The 18,270-nt window shown below is 50.5% G+C and overlaps 1 protein-coding gene across 1 annotated transcript in view; it reads right to left on the bottom strand.

Moving 5' to 3' along the window:
* The window catches only part of PPP1R2 (protein phosphatase 1 regulatory inhibitor subunit 2), a 31,231-nt gene extending 19,037 nt beyond the window's left edge, over nucleotides 1-12,194 (bottom strand). The window contains exons 1-4 of the mRNA XM_073358979.2: nucleotides 11,859-12,194; nucleotides 1,490-1,597; nucleotides 842-922; nucleotides 395-501 (exon numbers count right to left, since the gene is read on the bottom strand). Of these exons, the coding sequence (XP_073215080.1) occupies nucleotides 395-501; nucleotides 842-922; nucleotides 1,490-1,597; nucleotides 11,859-12,034 (472 nt within the window). The 5' untranslated portion in view covers nucleotides 12,035-12,194. The remainder of the gene's footprint in view (nucleotides 1-394; nucleotides 502-841; nucleotides 923-1,489; nucleotides 1,598-11,858) is intronic.
* Between the last annotated feature and the right edge of the window lie 6,076 nt (nucleotides 12,195-18,270).

Genomic DNA, 18,270 nt, shown 5'->3' with positions numbered 1-18,270 from the left:
AACTGCGATTAATTTTTTAATCATTTGACAGCCCTAATTAAGTCCAACTGAAAGGTGTGCAGATTAAGGGGTAACCTTCCAAAATAAAACCATCTCTGGGTCAATACACTAGCATTTGTGGAAACTACTCCCATTACCCTCATCTACAAGAGCTCCTCCAAGACAAGTGAGCCTGATCTTTATGCACTTGCTCCCAGACTAGTTTAGTAGCTGCAATTTAATCAAACCAAATTTGGAAGTATCCAAGTTAACAAGGAATCTAAGTTACCTCCAGAGAGCTGTTTCTCCATTTTCAGATCACAGCATCTTTCTGATGGATGGTACATCTCTTCCTCCTCAGACATTTCTTACTGAAAGAAACAAACTATTCAACAACAGAAAAAATAAAACCTACCTCGTTCTTCAGGCGTTAACTCTTCATCCTCATCCTCCTCCTCCTCTTCCCTGCACTCTTCTTCTTGAGCTAGAATCTTGGGTCCTTTACCTTCAGCTGCCACTAACCTAACAAAAACGTACACGAAGACGTGCTGAAGCAGAGTATCAACATCTCATAACAATTAAGTACTCAGCTTGTATGTATACATAAAAAACCTTCTGGTATACATAAAGATACTTTTGTCCATCATTTAGGACTACTGTCTCAAGTTAAGTTCGAATTTACTCTGCAGAAAGTTTTGTTTTCAATGGTGTCATTTGCATAGGAAGCTACTACTCAGCATGAGTAGGCATAGCAAAATCCAGCTCTTAATAAAAACAGTAACATCTACCCAAAACCAAGAAATTACTCTGAAGACAGACAATTTTCAAACTTTATCAATGTTCTATTGCCAGCACCACTTACTTTTTAGCTAACACATCTGCTGTTACAGGTTCATTCAATTCTGAATCACTCACTGCATCTTCATCGTCCTCTCCAACCATACTAGAAAGACAAACATGCAAGAGAATTAATTCTAAACTATCTCTGATAAACATTTTGATCAGTAGTGCAGACATTAGACAGCTTTACTTATTTCAGTTCAACTATTCCTTTAAAACTCAATTCCAGGTTTTTCTTTTTCTGGTTTAAATATTTTGATGCAAACAGTTTTGTTTCCTGTTACACAGATACTAAGTCTATTCATTGCAAGACCCTGCAATGTAATCTACAGACAAAAATGTGTAAAGCTTAAAACATTTAAAGCTTCTCAACATCAATTTATCCCCATTAAAAATGCTACAAAATATTCACCCTAAGCCTTTGTTTAAAACATGTAACATACTTCCAAATGTACCCTAAGTTACTGTTGTCTCATCCAACTCTCATTAACTCATCACTTACAATTCAGATGGATTACCTGAACCCTGTCACGCAGTCAGCTATAGTTCTAGCAGATACAGTATCATTCACAAGCTTAAGTACGCTGCTAAACTACTTAGGTGTAGTCAAGTATTGTGTCATACTCAATTATTAAAGAATGTTTAAGTGAGAATGTTTAAGTGAGTTTACCTATGGTAGGGAGTGCTTGGTTCATCTATTTTCATTAAACCATAGTCCTTGCCTGCTGGATGGTACGTAGCTAGGATGTTCATTTCATCCCACTTTTGGGACTTTTTACTGAAATGAGAAAACAAAGAAAGTTCGTTTCCCCATATGCTAAAAGACATTTTATTCTCTTTTGACAAGGAAACAGAACATGCAGGTCCTCCTTTGGTTTCCATTTCCTGACATATACAAATAGGGAAAGGTCAAGCAGATGGCTGGGAGATTCCTTGAATTAATAAGCAAGGAAAAAAACTAATAAAATATATTTTGAGACAAGCACTGTTATAAATTATAACTTCATAGTTCTAGTAAGTGAGCGGTTTTCAATATTTTTTGCAAAATAGATGTTAGACCTCTTTATAGTGCTCTGCTATTAAGTATGTGCTAAATGGAGAGACAGTGACCGAGCAAGTTATGAAAAATGGAGGTAGAAGAGTATGAATTACTGAGTCTTCTGCCTGTCATGAGTATTTATACAACTTAAGTGTTAGTTATCATGTGTATTTTTACACTGTCATGGGGTACACATGAATGTTTTCCCTATAATCTCTGTTCACAATAAGGACTATTACACTAAACAAGAACTTAGAACCACAGAGTTAGAAGGAACTGCAAAGGTCATCTAGTCTAACCCCCAATGGGGAGCCTCAGGTGCTGGTTATTATGTTAGAAAATCCTACCAGATGCCTGATCATCTTTAGGCCCCTAAGATCTGACCCCATATCCTCCAGGGTTTTAAAATTAAATAGATCTCATCTTCTCTCACTGGATCCGGAACAAATCCCTGTGGAACTCCACTTGAGACCTCCTTCCAATCTGCCATCCTTTGATTAATAGTTACTCTGTTTGTGGTTGTTTAACCAATTATGTACCCACTTAATGGTAGTTCCACTGAGCCTGCATTTCTCCAGCTTACTTATAAGAATGTCATGGAATCATAGAAGATTAGGGTTAGAAGAGACCTCAGGAGGTCATCTACTCTAACCCCCTGCTCAAAGCAGGACCAACACCAACTAAATCATCCCAGCCAGGGCTTTGTCAAGCCAAGCCTTAAAAACCTGGAAGGATGGAGATTCCACCGCCTCCCTAGGTAACCTATTCCAGTGCTTCACCATCCTTCTAGTGAAATAGTTTCTCCTAATATCCAACCTAGACCTCCCGCACTGCGACTTGAGACCATTGCTCCTTGTTCTGTCATCTGCCACTGAGAATAGCCTAGCTCCATCCTCTTTGGAACCCCCCTTCAGGTAGTTGAAGGCTGCTATCAAATCCCCCCTCACTCTTCTGTACTGCAGACTAAGGGCTTGGCTACGCTTGCAAGTTACAGCACAATAAAGGAGCCCCAGGCGCACTAGCTCACTACCTGTCCACACTGGCAAGGCACGTAGAGCACTCTGATTCTGTGGCTACAGCACTGTTGGTACTCCATCTCGGCGAGTGGAATAACATTTGCTGCGCCCCCCGCTGGAGCACTGCAGTGCCAGTGTGAACGAGGTGTTGCATTACTACGCTCTGATCAGCCTCCGGAAAAGTCCCATAATCCCCTTAAGTCAAGTGGCCACTCTTGTCATTGTTTTGGAACCGCTGCAGGAATGCGGATATGCCCTTTGAAAGCTCTGTTTCTGACAGCCAGTATGCTTATCTGCTCCGAGACAAAGCAACCATTAGCGTGGAATGCTGTGAGAGAGAGGGGGAGGCAGAGGGGTGAGGGGGGGTCTGCTGCTGTCTGAACTTACAAGAGAGTATGCTGACATTCTCTCAGCCCCACAAAAACCCACTCTCTCCCCCCACATACACACAACACACTCCCTGTCACACCCCCACCCCACCCCCATTTGAAAAGCACGCTGCAGTCACTTGCATGCTGGGATAGCTGCCCATAATGCACCGCTCCCAATGCCGCTGCAAGTGCCGCAAATGTGGCCACACCAGTGCGCTTGAAGCTGTCAGTGTGGACAGACTGCAGCACTTTCCCTATTCTGCTCTCCAAAGGCTGGTTTAACTCAAAGCGCTCTACATCTGCAAGTGTAGCCATGCCCTAAATAACCCCAGTTCCCTCAACCGCTCCTCATAAGTCATGTGCCCCATACCCCTAAAAATTTTTGTTGCCCTCTGCTGGAATCTCTCCAATTTGTCCACATCCTTTCCGTAGGAGAGGCAAAGCTGCTTTTGTAATGAGCCAGCTACTCCCATTCCCTATTCAAGCCCAAATTAATGGTATTAAATTTGCAAATGAATTTTAGTTCTGCTGTTTCTCTTTGAAGTCTGTTTCTGAAGTTTTTTTGTTCAAGTATAGTCACTTTTAAATCTGTTATAGAATGTACAGGAAGATTAAAGTGTTCTCCTACTGGCTTTTGTATGTTACCATTCCTGATGTCCGATTTGTGTCCATTTATTCTTTTACGTAGGGACTGTCTGGGAGAAGGGCATTGCTGGCACAATCTGCAAGGGCACCAAAGAGGGGCTACAACTAATTGTGTTTTCTTTTTCAGATGACTAATGTGCTTTGGAAGCAAAAACCAATCCAGCACCAAAGAAATTCACTAAGTATAAGAAACAGATCTCAACATTAAAAATCCTACCCAAATGTTCTGTTCAAATGTAGTGTGAAGTAAATGTTACTAGGAAGTGAAAAACCATATGGTGATGTTTTGTAAATTGAAAAAAAAAAAAATCCGTGTATTAAAACTAGGAATTAATATTTTGAATCAATTGTACAAATTTTAAAAATACGTATTTTTAAAAATATTTATTTTAACACTTCAGGTAAAACTAAAAATAGTAAAAAAAAAAGATTGATATGCCATAAACTGGAAACAGGTCCAAATGACTTAGGCCCTGTGTACACTGGCAAGTTTCTGTGCAGTAAAGCAGCTTTCTGCATTGTAACTCCCGAGGCACACACACTGCCAAGCCACTTAGTGCACAGAAACTGTGCAGTCGCAACACTGTAAAAAAACCACCCCGATGAGAGGTGTACAGCTTTCTACGCCAGGAGTACAGCACTGCAGGGCCAGTGTAGACACCCTGGTCGATTACAGCGCTGCAATTGGCCTCCGGGATGTGTCCCACAATATCTGTTCTTGCCTCTCTGGTCATCGGTTTGAACTCTACTGCCCTGCCCACAAGTGACCAATCGTCATCACCAGCTTGTAAATTCCTTTGAAATTTAGAAGTCCCCTTCCTGTTTGCTCGGTGATGCGTGCAGTGGTCTTAGCGCATCTTTCCAGGTGACCATGCCTGCTCCATGCATCAAGCGATCCCCCTCTTGGAGCAATGCTGAGCTGCTGGACCCCATCGGGCATTTGGGGAGAGGAGACTGTCCAGTCCCAGCTGCGTTCCAGCCACATGAATTATACCACCTATGGCCAGATTTCACGAAGCATGACAGAAAGGGGCCATGACCGGAACACACTGCCATGCAGAGTCAAAGTGAAGGAGCTGTGGAGCAAACTGCTGCTCCAGTGCTGCGCCCATGAGCTACCGATTCTACAAAGAGCTGGACGCAATACTTGGTGGCAACCCCACCTCCACTGCAAAGGCCACTGTGGATACTTTGGTGGCTCACATGCCAGTCGAGAGTGGACCGAGTCAGGACGAGGAAATCTTGGATTTCGATGTTGAGGGGCACAGGGACCCAGAGGCAGAGGTCAGAGATGCATGCAGCCAGGAGCTCTTTTCTACCCTGGAAGAAGCTAGCCAGTCACAGCCCTCGGATCTTGGAGAAACACAAACAAGAGAGGAGGCCCCTGGTAAATGGATTTGATTTTGGGAATTGCTAAAACAAGTTGTTGGGGTCAGGAGGGTTGCAGAAAGCAGACTTGTGCCTGTATGATGTGTGTACCACCACATGCCTAGTCTGAGCGGCGGAACAGGCTGTTGATTGACTCCCTCACTTCATGGGAATCTGCCTCAGAAACCTCCGGGAAACTCTCATTGAGAAACTTAGAATCTGCTGCTGCAGGTTCTTTGGCAGAGCTTCTTTGTTTCTTGCCCCATAACAGTAAGTTTCCCACATCACTCTGCTGTCACGGTGGGACCACTGGTGCACACAGGCAAGCCACAAAAGGGCCAGGCAGAAGCCACAGTCATGGAGAAGACCCTCCCTTGATTCCCTGCTCACCCTCAGCCACGAGATATCTTCCATAATGAACACAGCCTGAGGAAAATGTGGGGACAGGAATGATTTTCAGGGCCCCTCATACAGTGCTGGCTGTGCCCAAGGGCCACGTGCCCAGTGTACAGTAGGGTCCGGGAACAGTGATTTACCCTGCCCCTGAGGCTACTCACCATTTTGGGGTTCTTGTGGCTCATGTCTGCTTGCCTGGGGTCAGCCAGTTAGTGACAGGTATGTGAATAGTGGCTGTGTTTTAAATCACTAAATCAGTGTTCTGTGTTTTGAAAACAATACTGCTTCTGTAAAATGTTGCATTTTGGCTTCACAGAGATGACCTTAGAATCCCAGCCTCCTTCGTTATCGCCAGCTGAACGGCTGCGTGGAATTAGGAAGCAGCCACGAAGAACTAAGGAGGACTTTCTGCGTGATGTTATGATGCACTCTGCGGCAGAAAAACAGGAATTGAAGGAGTGTCAGGACAGCGAGAAGAGGGACTGAAAGGAGAATGCAGCAATCCAGAATGGAGCGGCTCTTAAACGTTATGGAGCGCCAAACAGACATGGTCCAACTGATACTAGCATTGCAAAACAAGCAGCTCCGCACCCGCACTCCCCTGCAGCCACTGTCACAGAACTCTTTCCCATGCACCCCCCAGACACCACCAGTACACTCTTATCAATCTCCTGGTTCCAGTCTGCACCCGCAGCATTCCACTCCTCCCCCATCACAGTACAGCACTGAGGACCCCCCATTCCCACTGCACTCAACAGCCATCCCTCTGCAGTTTGGCCCTGTTGAAGTACAGTACCCCCTGCACTGTACTCCAAAGGAGAAGGCTGGATATGATCCCTGGACATGCATAAATCTTTAACCATCCCGGTACCCCACCTCTTCCTGGGACCTTCCCTTCCCCATCCCGCTCAGTGCTGATGTGTTTTTTTGTTTGACTCTCTCCGGCTGTTTTTAATAAAAGAATTGTGTTGGTTTGAAAGCAATCTTTATTCTGTTAACTGAAAACAAACAAACAGAGCCCTGCAAAGCAACAGACAATTATCTTAAACCTTCATATTGCATCGTCTGCATCAATCGCAATCACCTCCTAGCATTACAAGCACCGCACTCCCGAGCATAGCAACAAATATTAGTGGCTTTCAGCTTCAAATTGCTGCCTCAAGGCATCCCTGAACCTTATGGTCCTGTACTGCACCCCTCTAATAGCCCTGGTCTCTGGCTGCTCAAACTCAGCCTCCAGGTGCTGAGCCTCAACAGTCCAGCCCTGAGTGAAGCTTTCACCCTTCCCTCCACAAATATTATGGCCAAAAGCACACAAATATTATGGCCAAAAGCACACTCAACAGTCATTCTGCACTTGCTCAGCCTGTTCTTGAACTGCTCCTTGCTGCTGTCAAGGTGCCCCGTGTATGGTTTTATAAGCCATGGCACTAGGGGGTAGGCAGGGTCTCCCAGGATCACAATGGGCATTTAGACTTCCCCTATGGTGATCTTCTAGTCCAGGAAGAAGTCCCTGCTTGCAGCTTCCTGAACAGGCCAGTGTTCCAAAAGTTGCGTGTGTCCTGCACCTTTCCAGACCAGCCTGCATTAATGTCTGTGAAACAGTGATCCAGAAGTGCCTGGAGAACCATTGAGAAACACCCCTTGCAATTAATGCACTCGGTGGCTAGGTGGTCTGGTGCCAGAATTGGAATATGCATGCCATCTCTCGCCCCTCCACAGTTAGGGAAGCCCATTTGTGCAAAGCCACCCACGATGTCATGCACGCTGCCCAGAGTCACGGTCTTTTGGAGTAGGATACGATTAATGGCCCTGCACACTTCCGTCAACACAAGTCCAACAGTCGACTTTCCCACTCCGAACTGGTTAGCGACCGATCGGTGGCAGTCTGGAGTAGCCAGCTTCCACAGTGCAATCACCACATGCTTCTCCAATGGCAGATCTCATTCTCATGTCCTTGTGCAGCAGGGTTAGGGCGAGCTCAACGTGCAGCCCCATGAATGTGGTTTTCCTCATGCGAAAGTTCTGCAGCCACTGCACGTCACCCCAGACGTGCATCACGATTTGATCCCACCTCTCAGTGCTTGCTTCCTGAGCCCAAAAGTGGCGTTCCACTGTGGTCAGCACCTTCATGAATGCCACAAGGAATCTCGTGTCATAGCGAGATCAATGTTGCACTCCTCTTGCCTTTGCAGTTTAAGGAATAACTCCACTGCCACTCATGATGACGTGTTAGTCAGAGCAAGCAGCATACTGGTCAACAGTTTGGGATCCATTCCTGCAGACTGAAGAGGCAGAGAGCGCACAGTATGCAAACCGTTGAAAGATAGCCCCAAATGCAGATGGAAGCACAGGGATTGCTGGGATGCAAAACGATGCATCACAGGGCATTGGGACAGGACCCAGGATGCCCCGCGACCCCCTCCGCCTTCCCACAACTCTTAGCGGCAGAAAAGGAAGACATGCTTTGTGGGATAGCTCCCCAGAGTGCACCGCTCTGAATACCACTGCAAGTGCCAACGTGCTATTGTGCAGGCAGCTGACAGTGTGAACACACAACAGAGGTTTCCCTTCAGTGCTCTCTAAGAGGCACTGTAACTGCCAGTCCTGTAACTTTGCCAGTGTAGACACTCTCAGGGTTAAATCTATTAAGGAAATACAGTATAATAATATTCAATTTATTTATATGCCAGTGTTATTAACTTTTACCGATCTGCAGCCATCTAAAGAATTGTGCCAACTTGAAACTGGTCAAAAATGGTTAAAGAACTGTTGAAAGAACTTTATGGAGAAAAATTTAAACTTTAAAATGTATAAACCCGCTGAGATGGGGCAGCAACATAATGGGAGGAAACCTGACAGGATCAGCATGGGAGCTGAGCTGTTTTAGACTGGTATGTCACTCTGAAACCAAGCTGACATAGATACGCTGGAGGAACATGACAAGGCATTTCAGTAGAAGCTAGCAGCATGCACTGAATGAGTAAAACCAAGGGCTCATTAATGACACTTTATTAACTGTATATAATATACAATGTAACTGTTTACAATAAAGTACAAGAAAGTTAATTTGTTACCATATAAGGTAAAAAACAAAAGCAGTAACATGCAGTACATGGAAGACACATGCTATACAAAATAAAAGTGGCCTGAAGTGATATAAAGCAAGAAAAAATATCCTTTTATCACCACAGAGAAGTAAAAATTTGGTACAAGGGAGGTAACCCTAATTGGTGCAGGATAAAAAAAATATTGAACAAGGGTCCAAACCATTAAGTTACATGTGTGGGGGTGGGGGCGGACTTAGGAATGTTACCATTCGGAGTACTGGAAAGCAATACAACCCATATGGTTTGTTTTCCCTCCTCAATTACTGCTGCAAGACAATGAGAAGGTCTGGGAAGCCCAAGACTTTTATTGCTAGTCGCACCTGGCGGACACTTACATGTCCAGGTATAACGCCTTACAGACCGAGCTGCCAGCATGTGGGTTCAGCACGTGGGAACAGTGTCACTTGAGAGAAGTGACAGGAGTCTAGGGTAATGTGCTAAAATGGTTTGAGTCCTTCCTAGAGGGATGCACCCAACAAGCAGTGATAGTAAACTGCACCGCCACCCTACTAGACCCCTCATTCATGGGGTTCCACAAGGATCAAATCTCTCTTCAGTCCTTTTCAGCATCTATATGCAACCATTAGATGAACTGGTTAGTCAACATGGACTCACGTGCCAGCAATATGCAGCTGACACACAACTCTCTACCTATCGTTCACGGTATACGAGCACACCACTACTGCCACCAAGATGGCACAATGCTTGATGAGATCAGTTGGCTGAATCAGAACCTAAGAAAAACAGAAGTGATGCTTGTAGGCAGAAGAAAGAATTTTGAAGAGTCTGCAGTTATGGTGCACTCTGACGGAAAGTCTACACCCCAACCTGGCCAATTCAGTCCGTAGTCTAGAACTATTTCTGAATTCCTTGCTGACACTGAGCTCTCACATTGCAATGTCCATAAGTAATGCTTTTTAACATCTGGGACCAATGCTTTCCAACGTATCTTGGCAGATGAAGACCTAGCCTCAGTTATTCATAGAATCATAGAACATCAGGGTTGGAAGGGACCTCAGGAGGTCATCTAATCCAACCCCCTGCTCAAAGCAGGGCCAATCCCCAATTAAATCATCCCAGCCAGGGCTTTGTCAAGCCTGACCTTAAAAACTTCTAAGATTCTACCACCTCCCTAGGTAAAGATTCACACCTTTATCACTTCTTGGCTGGACTACAGCAAAGGGAAATACTTGAACACAAAACCTTCAGCACTTAGGAAACTCCAACTACTACAAACAGTTGCAGCGCACCTCCTCAGCAACACAGACTACCATCACACCTGTCTTCTGCTCTCTTCACTGGCCTCTCACTGAATTTTGCATCATTTTCAAGATCTCAGTCCTTATCCTCAAAGCACTCCATATCTTGGGCCCAGCACACTTAAAAGACCATTTAATGGGTTGGGACAAAGACCGTGGTCAGCAACTTCACTCCTCTGGCACAATAGAACTCTTCTCTAGGGGTGATCCGAGACTGCGGAATAAACTACTCCAGAAACTAAGGACTAACACAAACCTCATCACTTTCCCCGCCAACTGCAAGGCGCATTTCTTTGACCTTGCCTTCTCTAATCTAAACACACAGCAACAGGTATATTAAAAAAAAAAAAAAAAAAGAAAAGGACAACTCCACATGCTTCTCCCTCTGGAAAGAGAATGAACAGCACATAACATACACATAGAAAAAACACTCAGATACCAAGGAGATGATTGTTATATAAAAACCTATATAGAGCAGAACATCACAGAGCAGGCAAAGTACTGTAGTGGTGATCACACCTGAATAACTGAAGATGTATCAGTAAAGCCACAGAATGTTGTTTTGTGAATATGCAGCAGACATGTACGTACTGCTTTAGGTTTGTACCCACCAATCTATCATATTGTACAGTACTGCAGGGGTAGTCAATAGGTGGATCGGGGGGACCAAATCCAGACTGCCAGATGCTTTTGAACAGACCCTCAAATCTTTTTATTTGCTGATCATCATTAATGTTATTTTTACTACACTCTTGTCTGGAATCTGGACCTTAACTAGACCTTGCCCAAGAAACATGGACCTTGGCAAAAAAATAACTGACTATCCCTGCAGTACTGTGTGTATATATATGAATAAGATTGTGACCTCCTTGGGGCACAGAACCTGTTTACGTATGTACAGTACCATGCACACCACAGGTACTCAATAACTTATAAGCCACTTTGATCTGTAAAGTGTTCACAGGGCTCTAGAGGTTCCTGGCAAGTCTTCAGTGTATATACCACCTTTACTTTTCAGAAACACTGTGAAATGAAATAAGTATAGGAATTGTTTTAAAAGGACACTTTCAGAACAAACCCCATGCATTTAAAGTGAATCCTTTGCCTGTGCCACTAACACCACCTGAAGCAAGACTCCTGAAGTTTAGCTATTAATGTGGTTTGATTTTACACTTTCACCAACAGGGGCATAACACCCAACGGATCCATTCCTGTCACCGGGCTGGGCGAGGAAAGGGGGCTGACTGGAGGAGAGCTCGCATGGGCCAGCGCCAGCCCAAGGCGCCCACACACCAGTGCCCAAGGGCCTTGGGCTAAGGGGCAGGCAGAGACTCCTCCGCCCCGCAAGGAGAAGGGGCTGGTGGCCTGCAGGGCCAGTCCCGCTCCAACCCCTCCAAGAGCAGACTGGCCCCAAGCCTGCCGCCCCAGGGCCGGCTGCTCCAGGGCTCCCCTCAGCTGCTCCCTGGGGCGGGCTCCCGGGCCCGGCGAGGGCTGCCCCCGGGGGGCGCCCGACGCCGGCGGCTCCCCGCGCAAGGGAGGCAGGGAAGGAGGGGCGGCCGAGGGGGGGGGGGGTCGGGAGAGGCGGCCGGGCCGGGGCCAGGCCTGAGGGAGGGGCGGCCGGCCCGGGGGGGGGGGGAGGGGCGGCCGAGGGGGGGGCAGGCCTGGGGGGATCGGGGGGGGGGGGTCGGGAGAGGCGGCCGGGCCGGGGGAGGGGTCGGGGGGGAGGGGCGGCCGGGCCGGGCCGGGGGGGAGGCGGGCCCTCCGGCTCTCTCCCCCTGCCCTGGGCTACCCGCGGCTCTGACGGGAGTCGGGAACCTGCCCCGCCCGCGGCTCACCCCTGCTCGTCCTCGAAGGGCCCGGGCGCGGGGCTGGGGCGGCGCGGGGGCGGCGGCGCCGCCGGAGGCTGCGCGCTGCTGCGAAGGCCGCTGCCGCCTGAGCCCCGCTTCTTCAGGATGCCTTTGATGGGCCCGCGCCCCGCCGCGCCCGACGTGGAGGGGGCCGGGGCCGCCATGGCCGGGCCTCTCACGCGGGGACGGGGGCGGCTCCGGGGGCCCCGCGCCGCTTCGCTCACTCGCAGGCCCGCGCCACAGAGCAGCCGCCCGCGCCGCGCCGCCACTGCGCATGCGCCCGGGAGGCCAGGCCTGCGCCGTGAGGACACGCGCGCCGCAGCCCCCGCCTCCGTCACAATCGGCGAGGGGCGGGGCCGGGCGGCTGGGCCGGAGCTGCGTGCGCAGCGGCTACCCCGAGCCCAACCGACGCGGCGCGCCCGTTGGCGGCATCGCCCTCACACCCCGCCACTGCCGGGTCAGCGCCTCGGAGGGCGGGGCGCGCTCCCGCGGCAACGAGCCGCCCCTCCCCCACGAGCTGCCCCCTGAGGACGCGCGCCCCGGCGGCAACGAGCCGCCCCTCCCCCCACGAGCTGCCCCCTGAGGACGCGCGCCCCCGCGGCAACGAGCCGCCCTTCCCCCCACGAGCTGCCCCCTGAGGACGCGCGCCCCCGCGGCAACGAGCCGCCCCTCCCCCACGAGCTGCCCCCTGAGGACGCGCGCCCCCGCGGCAACGAGCCGCCCCTCCCCCCACGAGCTGCCCCCTGAGGACGCGCGCACCCGCGGCAACGAGCCGCCCCTCCCCCCACGAGCTGCCCCCTGAGGACGCGCGCCCCCGCGGCAACGAGCCGCCCTTCCCCCACGAGCTGCCCCCTGAGGACGCGCGCCCCCGCGGCAACGAGCCGCCCCTCCCCCCACGAGCTGCCCCCTGAGGACGCGCGCCCCCGCGGCAACGAGCCGCCCTTCCCCCCACGAGCTGCCCCCTGAGGACGCGCGCCCCCGCGGCAACGAGCCGCCCTTCCCCCCACGAGCTGCCCCCTGAGGACGCGCGCCCCCGCGGCAACGAGCCGCCCCTCTCCCACGAGCTGCCCCCTGAGGACGCGCGCCCCCGCGGCAACGAGCCGCCCCTCCCCCACGAGCTGCCCCCTGAGGACGCGCGCCCCCGCGGCAACGAGCCGCCCCTCCCCCCACGAGCTGCCCCCGAGGACGCGCGCCCCCGCGGCAACGAGCCGCCCTTCCCCCCACGAGCTGCCCCCTGAGGATGCGCGCCCCCGCGGCAACGAGCCGCCCTTCCCCCCACGAGCTGCCCCCTGAGGACGCGCGCCCCCGCGGCAACGAGCCGCCCTTCCCCCCACGAGCTGCCCCCAAGGACGCGCCCCCGTCAACGAGCTGCCCCCTGAGGAGGAGCCCCCCCAGGCCAAGCACCCCTCCCCAGCAGGTAGCGCAGGGCATGATGGTGAGGGAGGCCTCACTGCACTGGAGGTGGAGTGCATGGCGCTGCACATGCTCCTCAGGCTGCAGGGCCACCCATCAGCCGCTGACCTGACCCTGCACCGCCCTTTGCACCCATTGGGCCTGGGACACGCACGCCTGAGGGAATTCTGTGCCACGGTGTATGCGCAGAATTTATGTCCCCTGCAGATTTCTTTGCTTCCCCACAGAAAAATGACTGTGACGCGGAAGCAAAAGGAAGCCACAAGAGCGGTCATATGACCCTCCCCAGCAGTATGTCTCAGTGCCCAGGGCAGCCAGCAGCGAGGTAAATCACTGGCAGGGCAGGTGGCGGGACTGGGAAAGACCTGGCTGGTGCCTCCTACCCTGCACTGGGCTCGGCTACTGGTCCTGGCTGGGCTGGGGAGGATGGGACTTCCTCTTTCCCTGCATGGCATCAGGGGTGTGTCAGACCCACCCCCAGATTTCTCTCCTGCCTGGAGGAAGCTCTGCAAACTGTCCCTCCCATGCTTCCTCCACCCATCCTTCCACAGCTGCAGGGGAGCTGCTCCCCCATCCACCCAATCCTTGTAAATCAGGACCTCCTCATAACCAGACCCTCCTGCTGAGCCTCACCCCTCCACACAGCCAGAACCCCCCCGACAAGCCCCACATCCCCTGCACCTGAACTACCCCAATGAGGCACCCGGATCCCCACCTTACTGAGCTCCAACCAGCTGCACCTGGATCCCCACCCCACTGAGTCCCACTCCCACACCATCTGGATCCCCCCCACTGAGCTCCCCAGGCCCCCTGCCGAGCTCTATCCCGCCCACACTCAGACCCCCACACTGAGCCCGAATCTCCTTCACCTGGACCCCCCTGCAGATTCCCAATACCATTGTACCCAGAATCCCCCAATAAGCCCTTGTGCATCCAGTTCTCCCCCGCACCCGGATCTCCCATGGGGCCTCCCACACCCAGATTGCCCCACACAGAAGAACCCTCTAAACCTACATCTGGATTCCCCCACATTAAGCCCCTCCATACTTGGATCCTGCCTTGCTGAGCCTGCCTGCCCACACCTGGTCACTTGGCATGGAGGGGCATGGCCCTGGGGTGTTTCTGGGGCAGGCCCAGTCCTTGCGCTGTGTCAGAGATGGGTGTAGCTCACTGCTGAGCCCGTCTCCTGGAGGAGAGCTGCACAGTCATCTCCCATCTCTGTGCAGCCAGTGGCCTGTGCTTCCCAATGCCATGCTGGAGCCTCCACATTTATTTGACAAATAAAATTTGCAGAATTCTGCAGAACGTTAAAATACTGTGTGCATAATTTATAATTTTTTGGTGCAGTATGTCCTCAGGAATAGACATGATGTGCTGGGGGCAATCGTGTCCTACGTGGTCAGTGCCCTGGGCTCCAGCTGCTCCCATTTGCAGCCCTCCTCTGCATACCCCTCTGGACACAGGCTTGCCTAGGGTTGCCAACTTTCTGACTGCAGAAAACAGAACTCCCCCTGCCTGCCCCTAGGCCCTGCGCACCCTCCCTGCATCCCCCCTCCCTCTGTTGCTCGCTCTCCCCCACCTTGGGACAGGGGTTGGAGTGCAGGAGGGGAATCAGAGTGAGGCCTCCGGGTGGCCCTTACCTCAGGCAGCTCCCAGAGGCAGTGGCATGTCCCCCCATCCAGTTCCTAGGCACAGGCAAGGCCAGGCAACTCTGTGCGTGCCCCCCCGCCGGCGCTGCCCCTGCAGCTCTCATTAGCTGTGGTTCCCAGCAAATGGCAGCTGCGGAGCCAGAACTGGGGGCAGCACGCAGAGCCCCCTGGGCCGTGCCTCTACGTAGGAGCCAGAGGGAAATGCCAACTGCTTCTGGGAGTTGCATGGAGCCAGGGCAGGCTTAGCCCCGCTGCGCCACCAGCCGGACTTTTAACGGCCCGGATCCACCAGGATCCCTTTTCAACAACCGAGCGTTCTGGTCGAAAACCGGACGCCTGGCAACCCTAGGCTCACTCCCCACCCCCTATATACCAGCTTCCCAGCCTCCTCTCCATGCAGCGTGGACAAATAGGTGCTGGAATTAGGGGTCCTGAGGGTGCTGCTGCAACCCTGGCTTGAAGTGGTTTCCATCATAGACAGGGTTTACAGTTTGGGTCAATGGCTCTAAGCACCCCCACTACACACACTGTTCCAGCACCCCTGCGTGGGGAGCCAGCTCGTGCAGCTCCCCTGCAATTCCAGGCTCTGGTCAGCCTGCTGATGGCCCCTCAGCCTGTCTGGTGCCACCTGGGACTCGGCTGGTGGCATTGAGGAAGCTACCCCACCTAGAGCAGCTCCATGTGCTGCTTTCTAGCATCATGGGGCTGCCACAAAAACAAGAGCCACAAATTGTGCAATAAGGAAAATGATCAGGGTGTTAACAAATAGCCACTTTGGGGAGCATGCCCCTACCCTCAGCTTCACTAGCGCCCAGTCTGAGTTACCCCTTTGGGGCTTCAGAAATTTTGACAAGTAGAATCCAGAGATGCTGGTGCTCAAGAATTGTGTGGATTTGGATTATGCTGGAATTTGGATTTATTTTCTAATTTTCTTTTTGTTATGCTTTGATAAAGAAGGCATAATAAACAGTATTATTATTGTATTGCTTTTATATAAGAGAATTGTATGATTAATTTGGGGAGCTAGCGAACAAGAGCAGCTAACGGGAGTTTCGTGAGGGAGTTCTCCAGGTGAAGAAGGAGCAATTATGTGACTGTTGAGGTAAGTTTGTTGTCAGTTGTGTGTGTGTTTGTGGTGGTGTGTTTGCTGCTTGACTGAAATATATCGTATGGTCTGTTTGTTTGGGGTACCATGGGCTGAGCCTAGCAGCCTGCTAAGCAAGGCTGAGAGCTTCTTAACGAGGCTTTGATCCCTAAGCCCTTTAGCACCCATCAACCCTTAACCAGGAGGCAGGGCTACTCAGGAAGACTAGAGCTTTAAAAAGCCTACTCTTAAGCAACCAGAGAAGCTAGGGAACAGGTGCGGCTAACGGGAGGGAGTTTAGAGGCAGAGTGTGTGCGTGGGGGGAGCTAGATACACTTAACATTCTTTAAACTTAAAGCCATAAACACCCCCTGATAAAACAAAAGAACAACAAAGGAACGAGCTGCAGGAGTAAAAAGAGAATACAGTCAGAAGTCCAGCAACAGAGTGGGAGCTATCGAGTTTATTGCACCCGATACAACATGAATGATTACCTGTCCTATGGGCAGGTGGCATATGTATGCAGGAAGGAGCTCCTGGCGCTCAGAGACCGTGTATGGGCTTCGGAGACCAGAGTGGCTGAGCTGGAGGAGCTAAGGGAGACAGAGAGGTACATAGATGAGACTTTCCAGGACACAGTAGAGCAGTCCCACCCCCAGTCTGACAGCCTCTGTGCTGTTGAGGAGGATGAAAGTCTCAGGGAAGGAGACCATCCAACTGGAGCAGAGGGAAACAATCCCATAGTTGGGACTCTCCTTCCAGATGATGTTGTGGTATCCTCTTACACTGAGGATACCTCTCCGAGGAGGGAACTCCAGTTATTGGGAAGAGACAGGTGGGCAATTCAGTCATTAGAAACATAGATAGCTGGGTTTGTGATGACCGGGAAAATAGCATGGTGCCTGGTGCGAAGGCTGCAGATCTCTTGAGACATCTAGATAGACGTACGTGCAGTGCTGGAGAGGAGCCGGTGGTCTTGATACATGTAGGTACCCATGACATAGGGGAGGACAGGAGAGAGGTCCTGGAGGTCAAATTTAGGCTTCTAGGTAAGAGATTCATGCCCAGGACCTCCATGGTAGCATTCTCTGAAATGCTTCCAGTTCCAAGCACAGGCCCAGTTAGACAGGCAGAACTGCAGGGTCTGAATGCATGGATGAGACAATGATGTAGGGAGGAGGGGTTTAGATTTATTAGGAACTGGGGAAACTTTTGGGAGATGGGGAGCCTGTACAGGAAGGATGGTGTCCACGTAAACCAAAATGGAACCAGAATGCTGGCACTTAACGTTAAAAAGGTCATGGAGCAGTTTTTAAACTAAGGGCTGGGGAAAAGCTGACAGGTGCGGAGGAGCACGTGGTTTGGACAAAGACATCCCTTAGGGGAGGATCTATTAATGGAGATTCTCCATGTCCCAGTCAGGAGGAGAGGATGGAAGATGATAACATACAGGTAGGATCTGATGAGAAACAGTCAAATGAAAAACGTCACATTCAATTACATCATGTAATGGCAGACAGCTAAAAAGTGACAAGTTTTTAAAGTGCTTATATACAAATGCTAGACGTCTAAATAATAAGATGTATGAGCTATAGTGCCTTGTATTAAATGAGGATATTGATATAACAGGCATCACAGAAACTTGGTGGAATGAGGATAATCAATGGGACACAGTAACACCAGGGTACAAAATATATCGGAAGGACAGAACAGATCGTGCTGGTGGGGGAGAGGCACTATATGTGGAAAAAAAGCTTATAATCAAATGAAGTAAAAATCTTAAATGAACCAAACTGTATCACAGAATCTCTATGGATAATAATTCCATGCTCGAATAATAAGACTACAGCAGTAGGGATATATTACCAACCACCTCACCAGGATGGTGATAGTTACTGTGAAATGCTCAGGGAGATTAGAGAGGCTATTAAAATAAACTCAGTAATAATGGGGGATTTCAACTATGCCCACATTGATTGGGTACATGTCACCTCAGGACGGGATGCAGAGATAAAATTACTTGACACCTTAAATGACGGCTTCTTGGAGCAGCTAGTCCTGGAACCCACAAGAGGAGAGGCAATTCTTGATTTAGTCCTAAATGGAGCACAGGATCAGGTCCAAGAGGTGACTATAGCTGAACCGCTTGGTAATAGTGACCATAATATAATTAAATTTAACATCCCTGTTGTGGGGAAAACACCACACCAGCCCAACACGGTAGCATTTAATTTCAGAAAGGGGAACTACACAA

Source organism: Lepidochelys kempii, chromosome 9, assembly GCF_965140285.1.
Source record: "Lepidochelys kempii isolate rLepKem1 chromosome 9, rLepKem1.hap1, whole genome shotgun sequence".
NCBI lineage: Eukaryota > Metazoa > Chordata > Testudines > Cheloniidae > Lepidochelys > Lepidochelys kempii.
The sequence above is the reverse complement of the archived record's forward strand: the minus strand, read 5'-3'. Positions and strand labels throughout refer to the sequence as shown.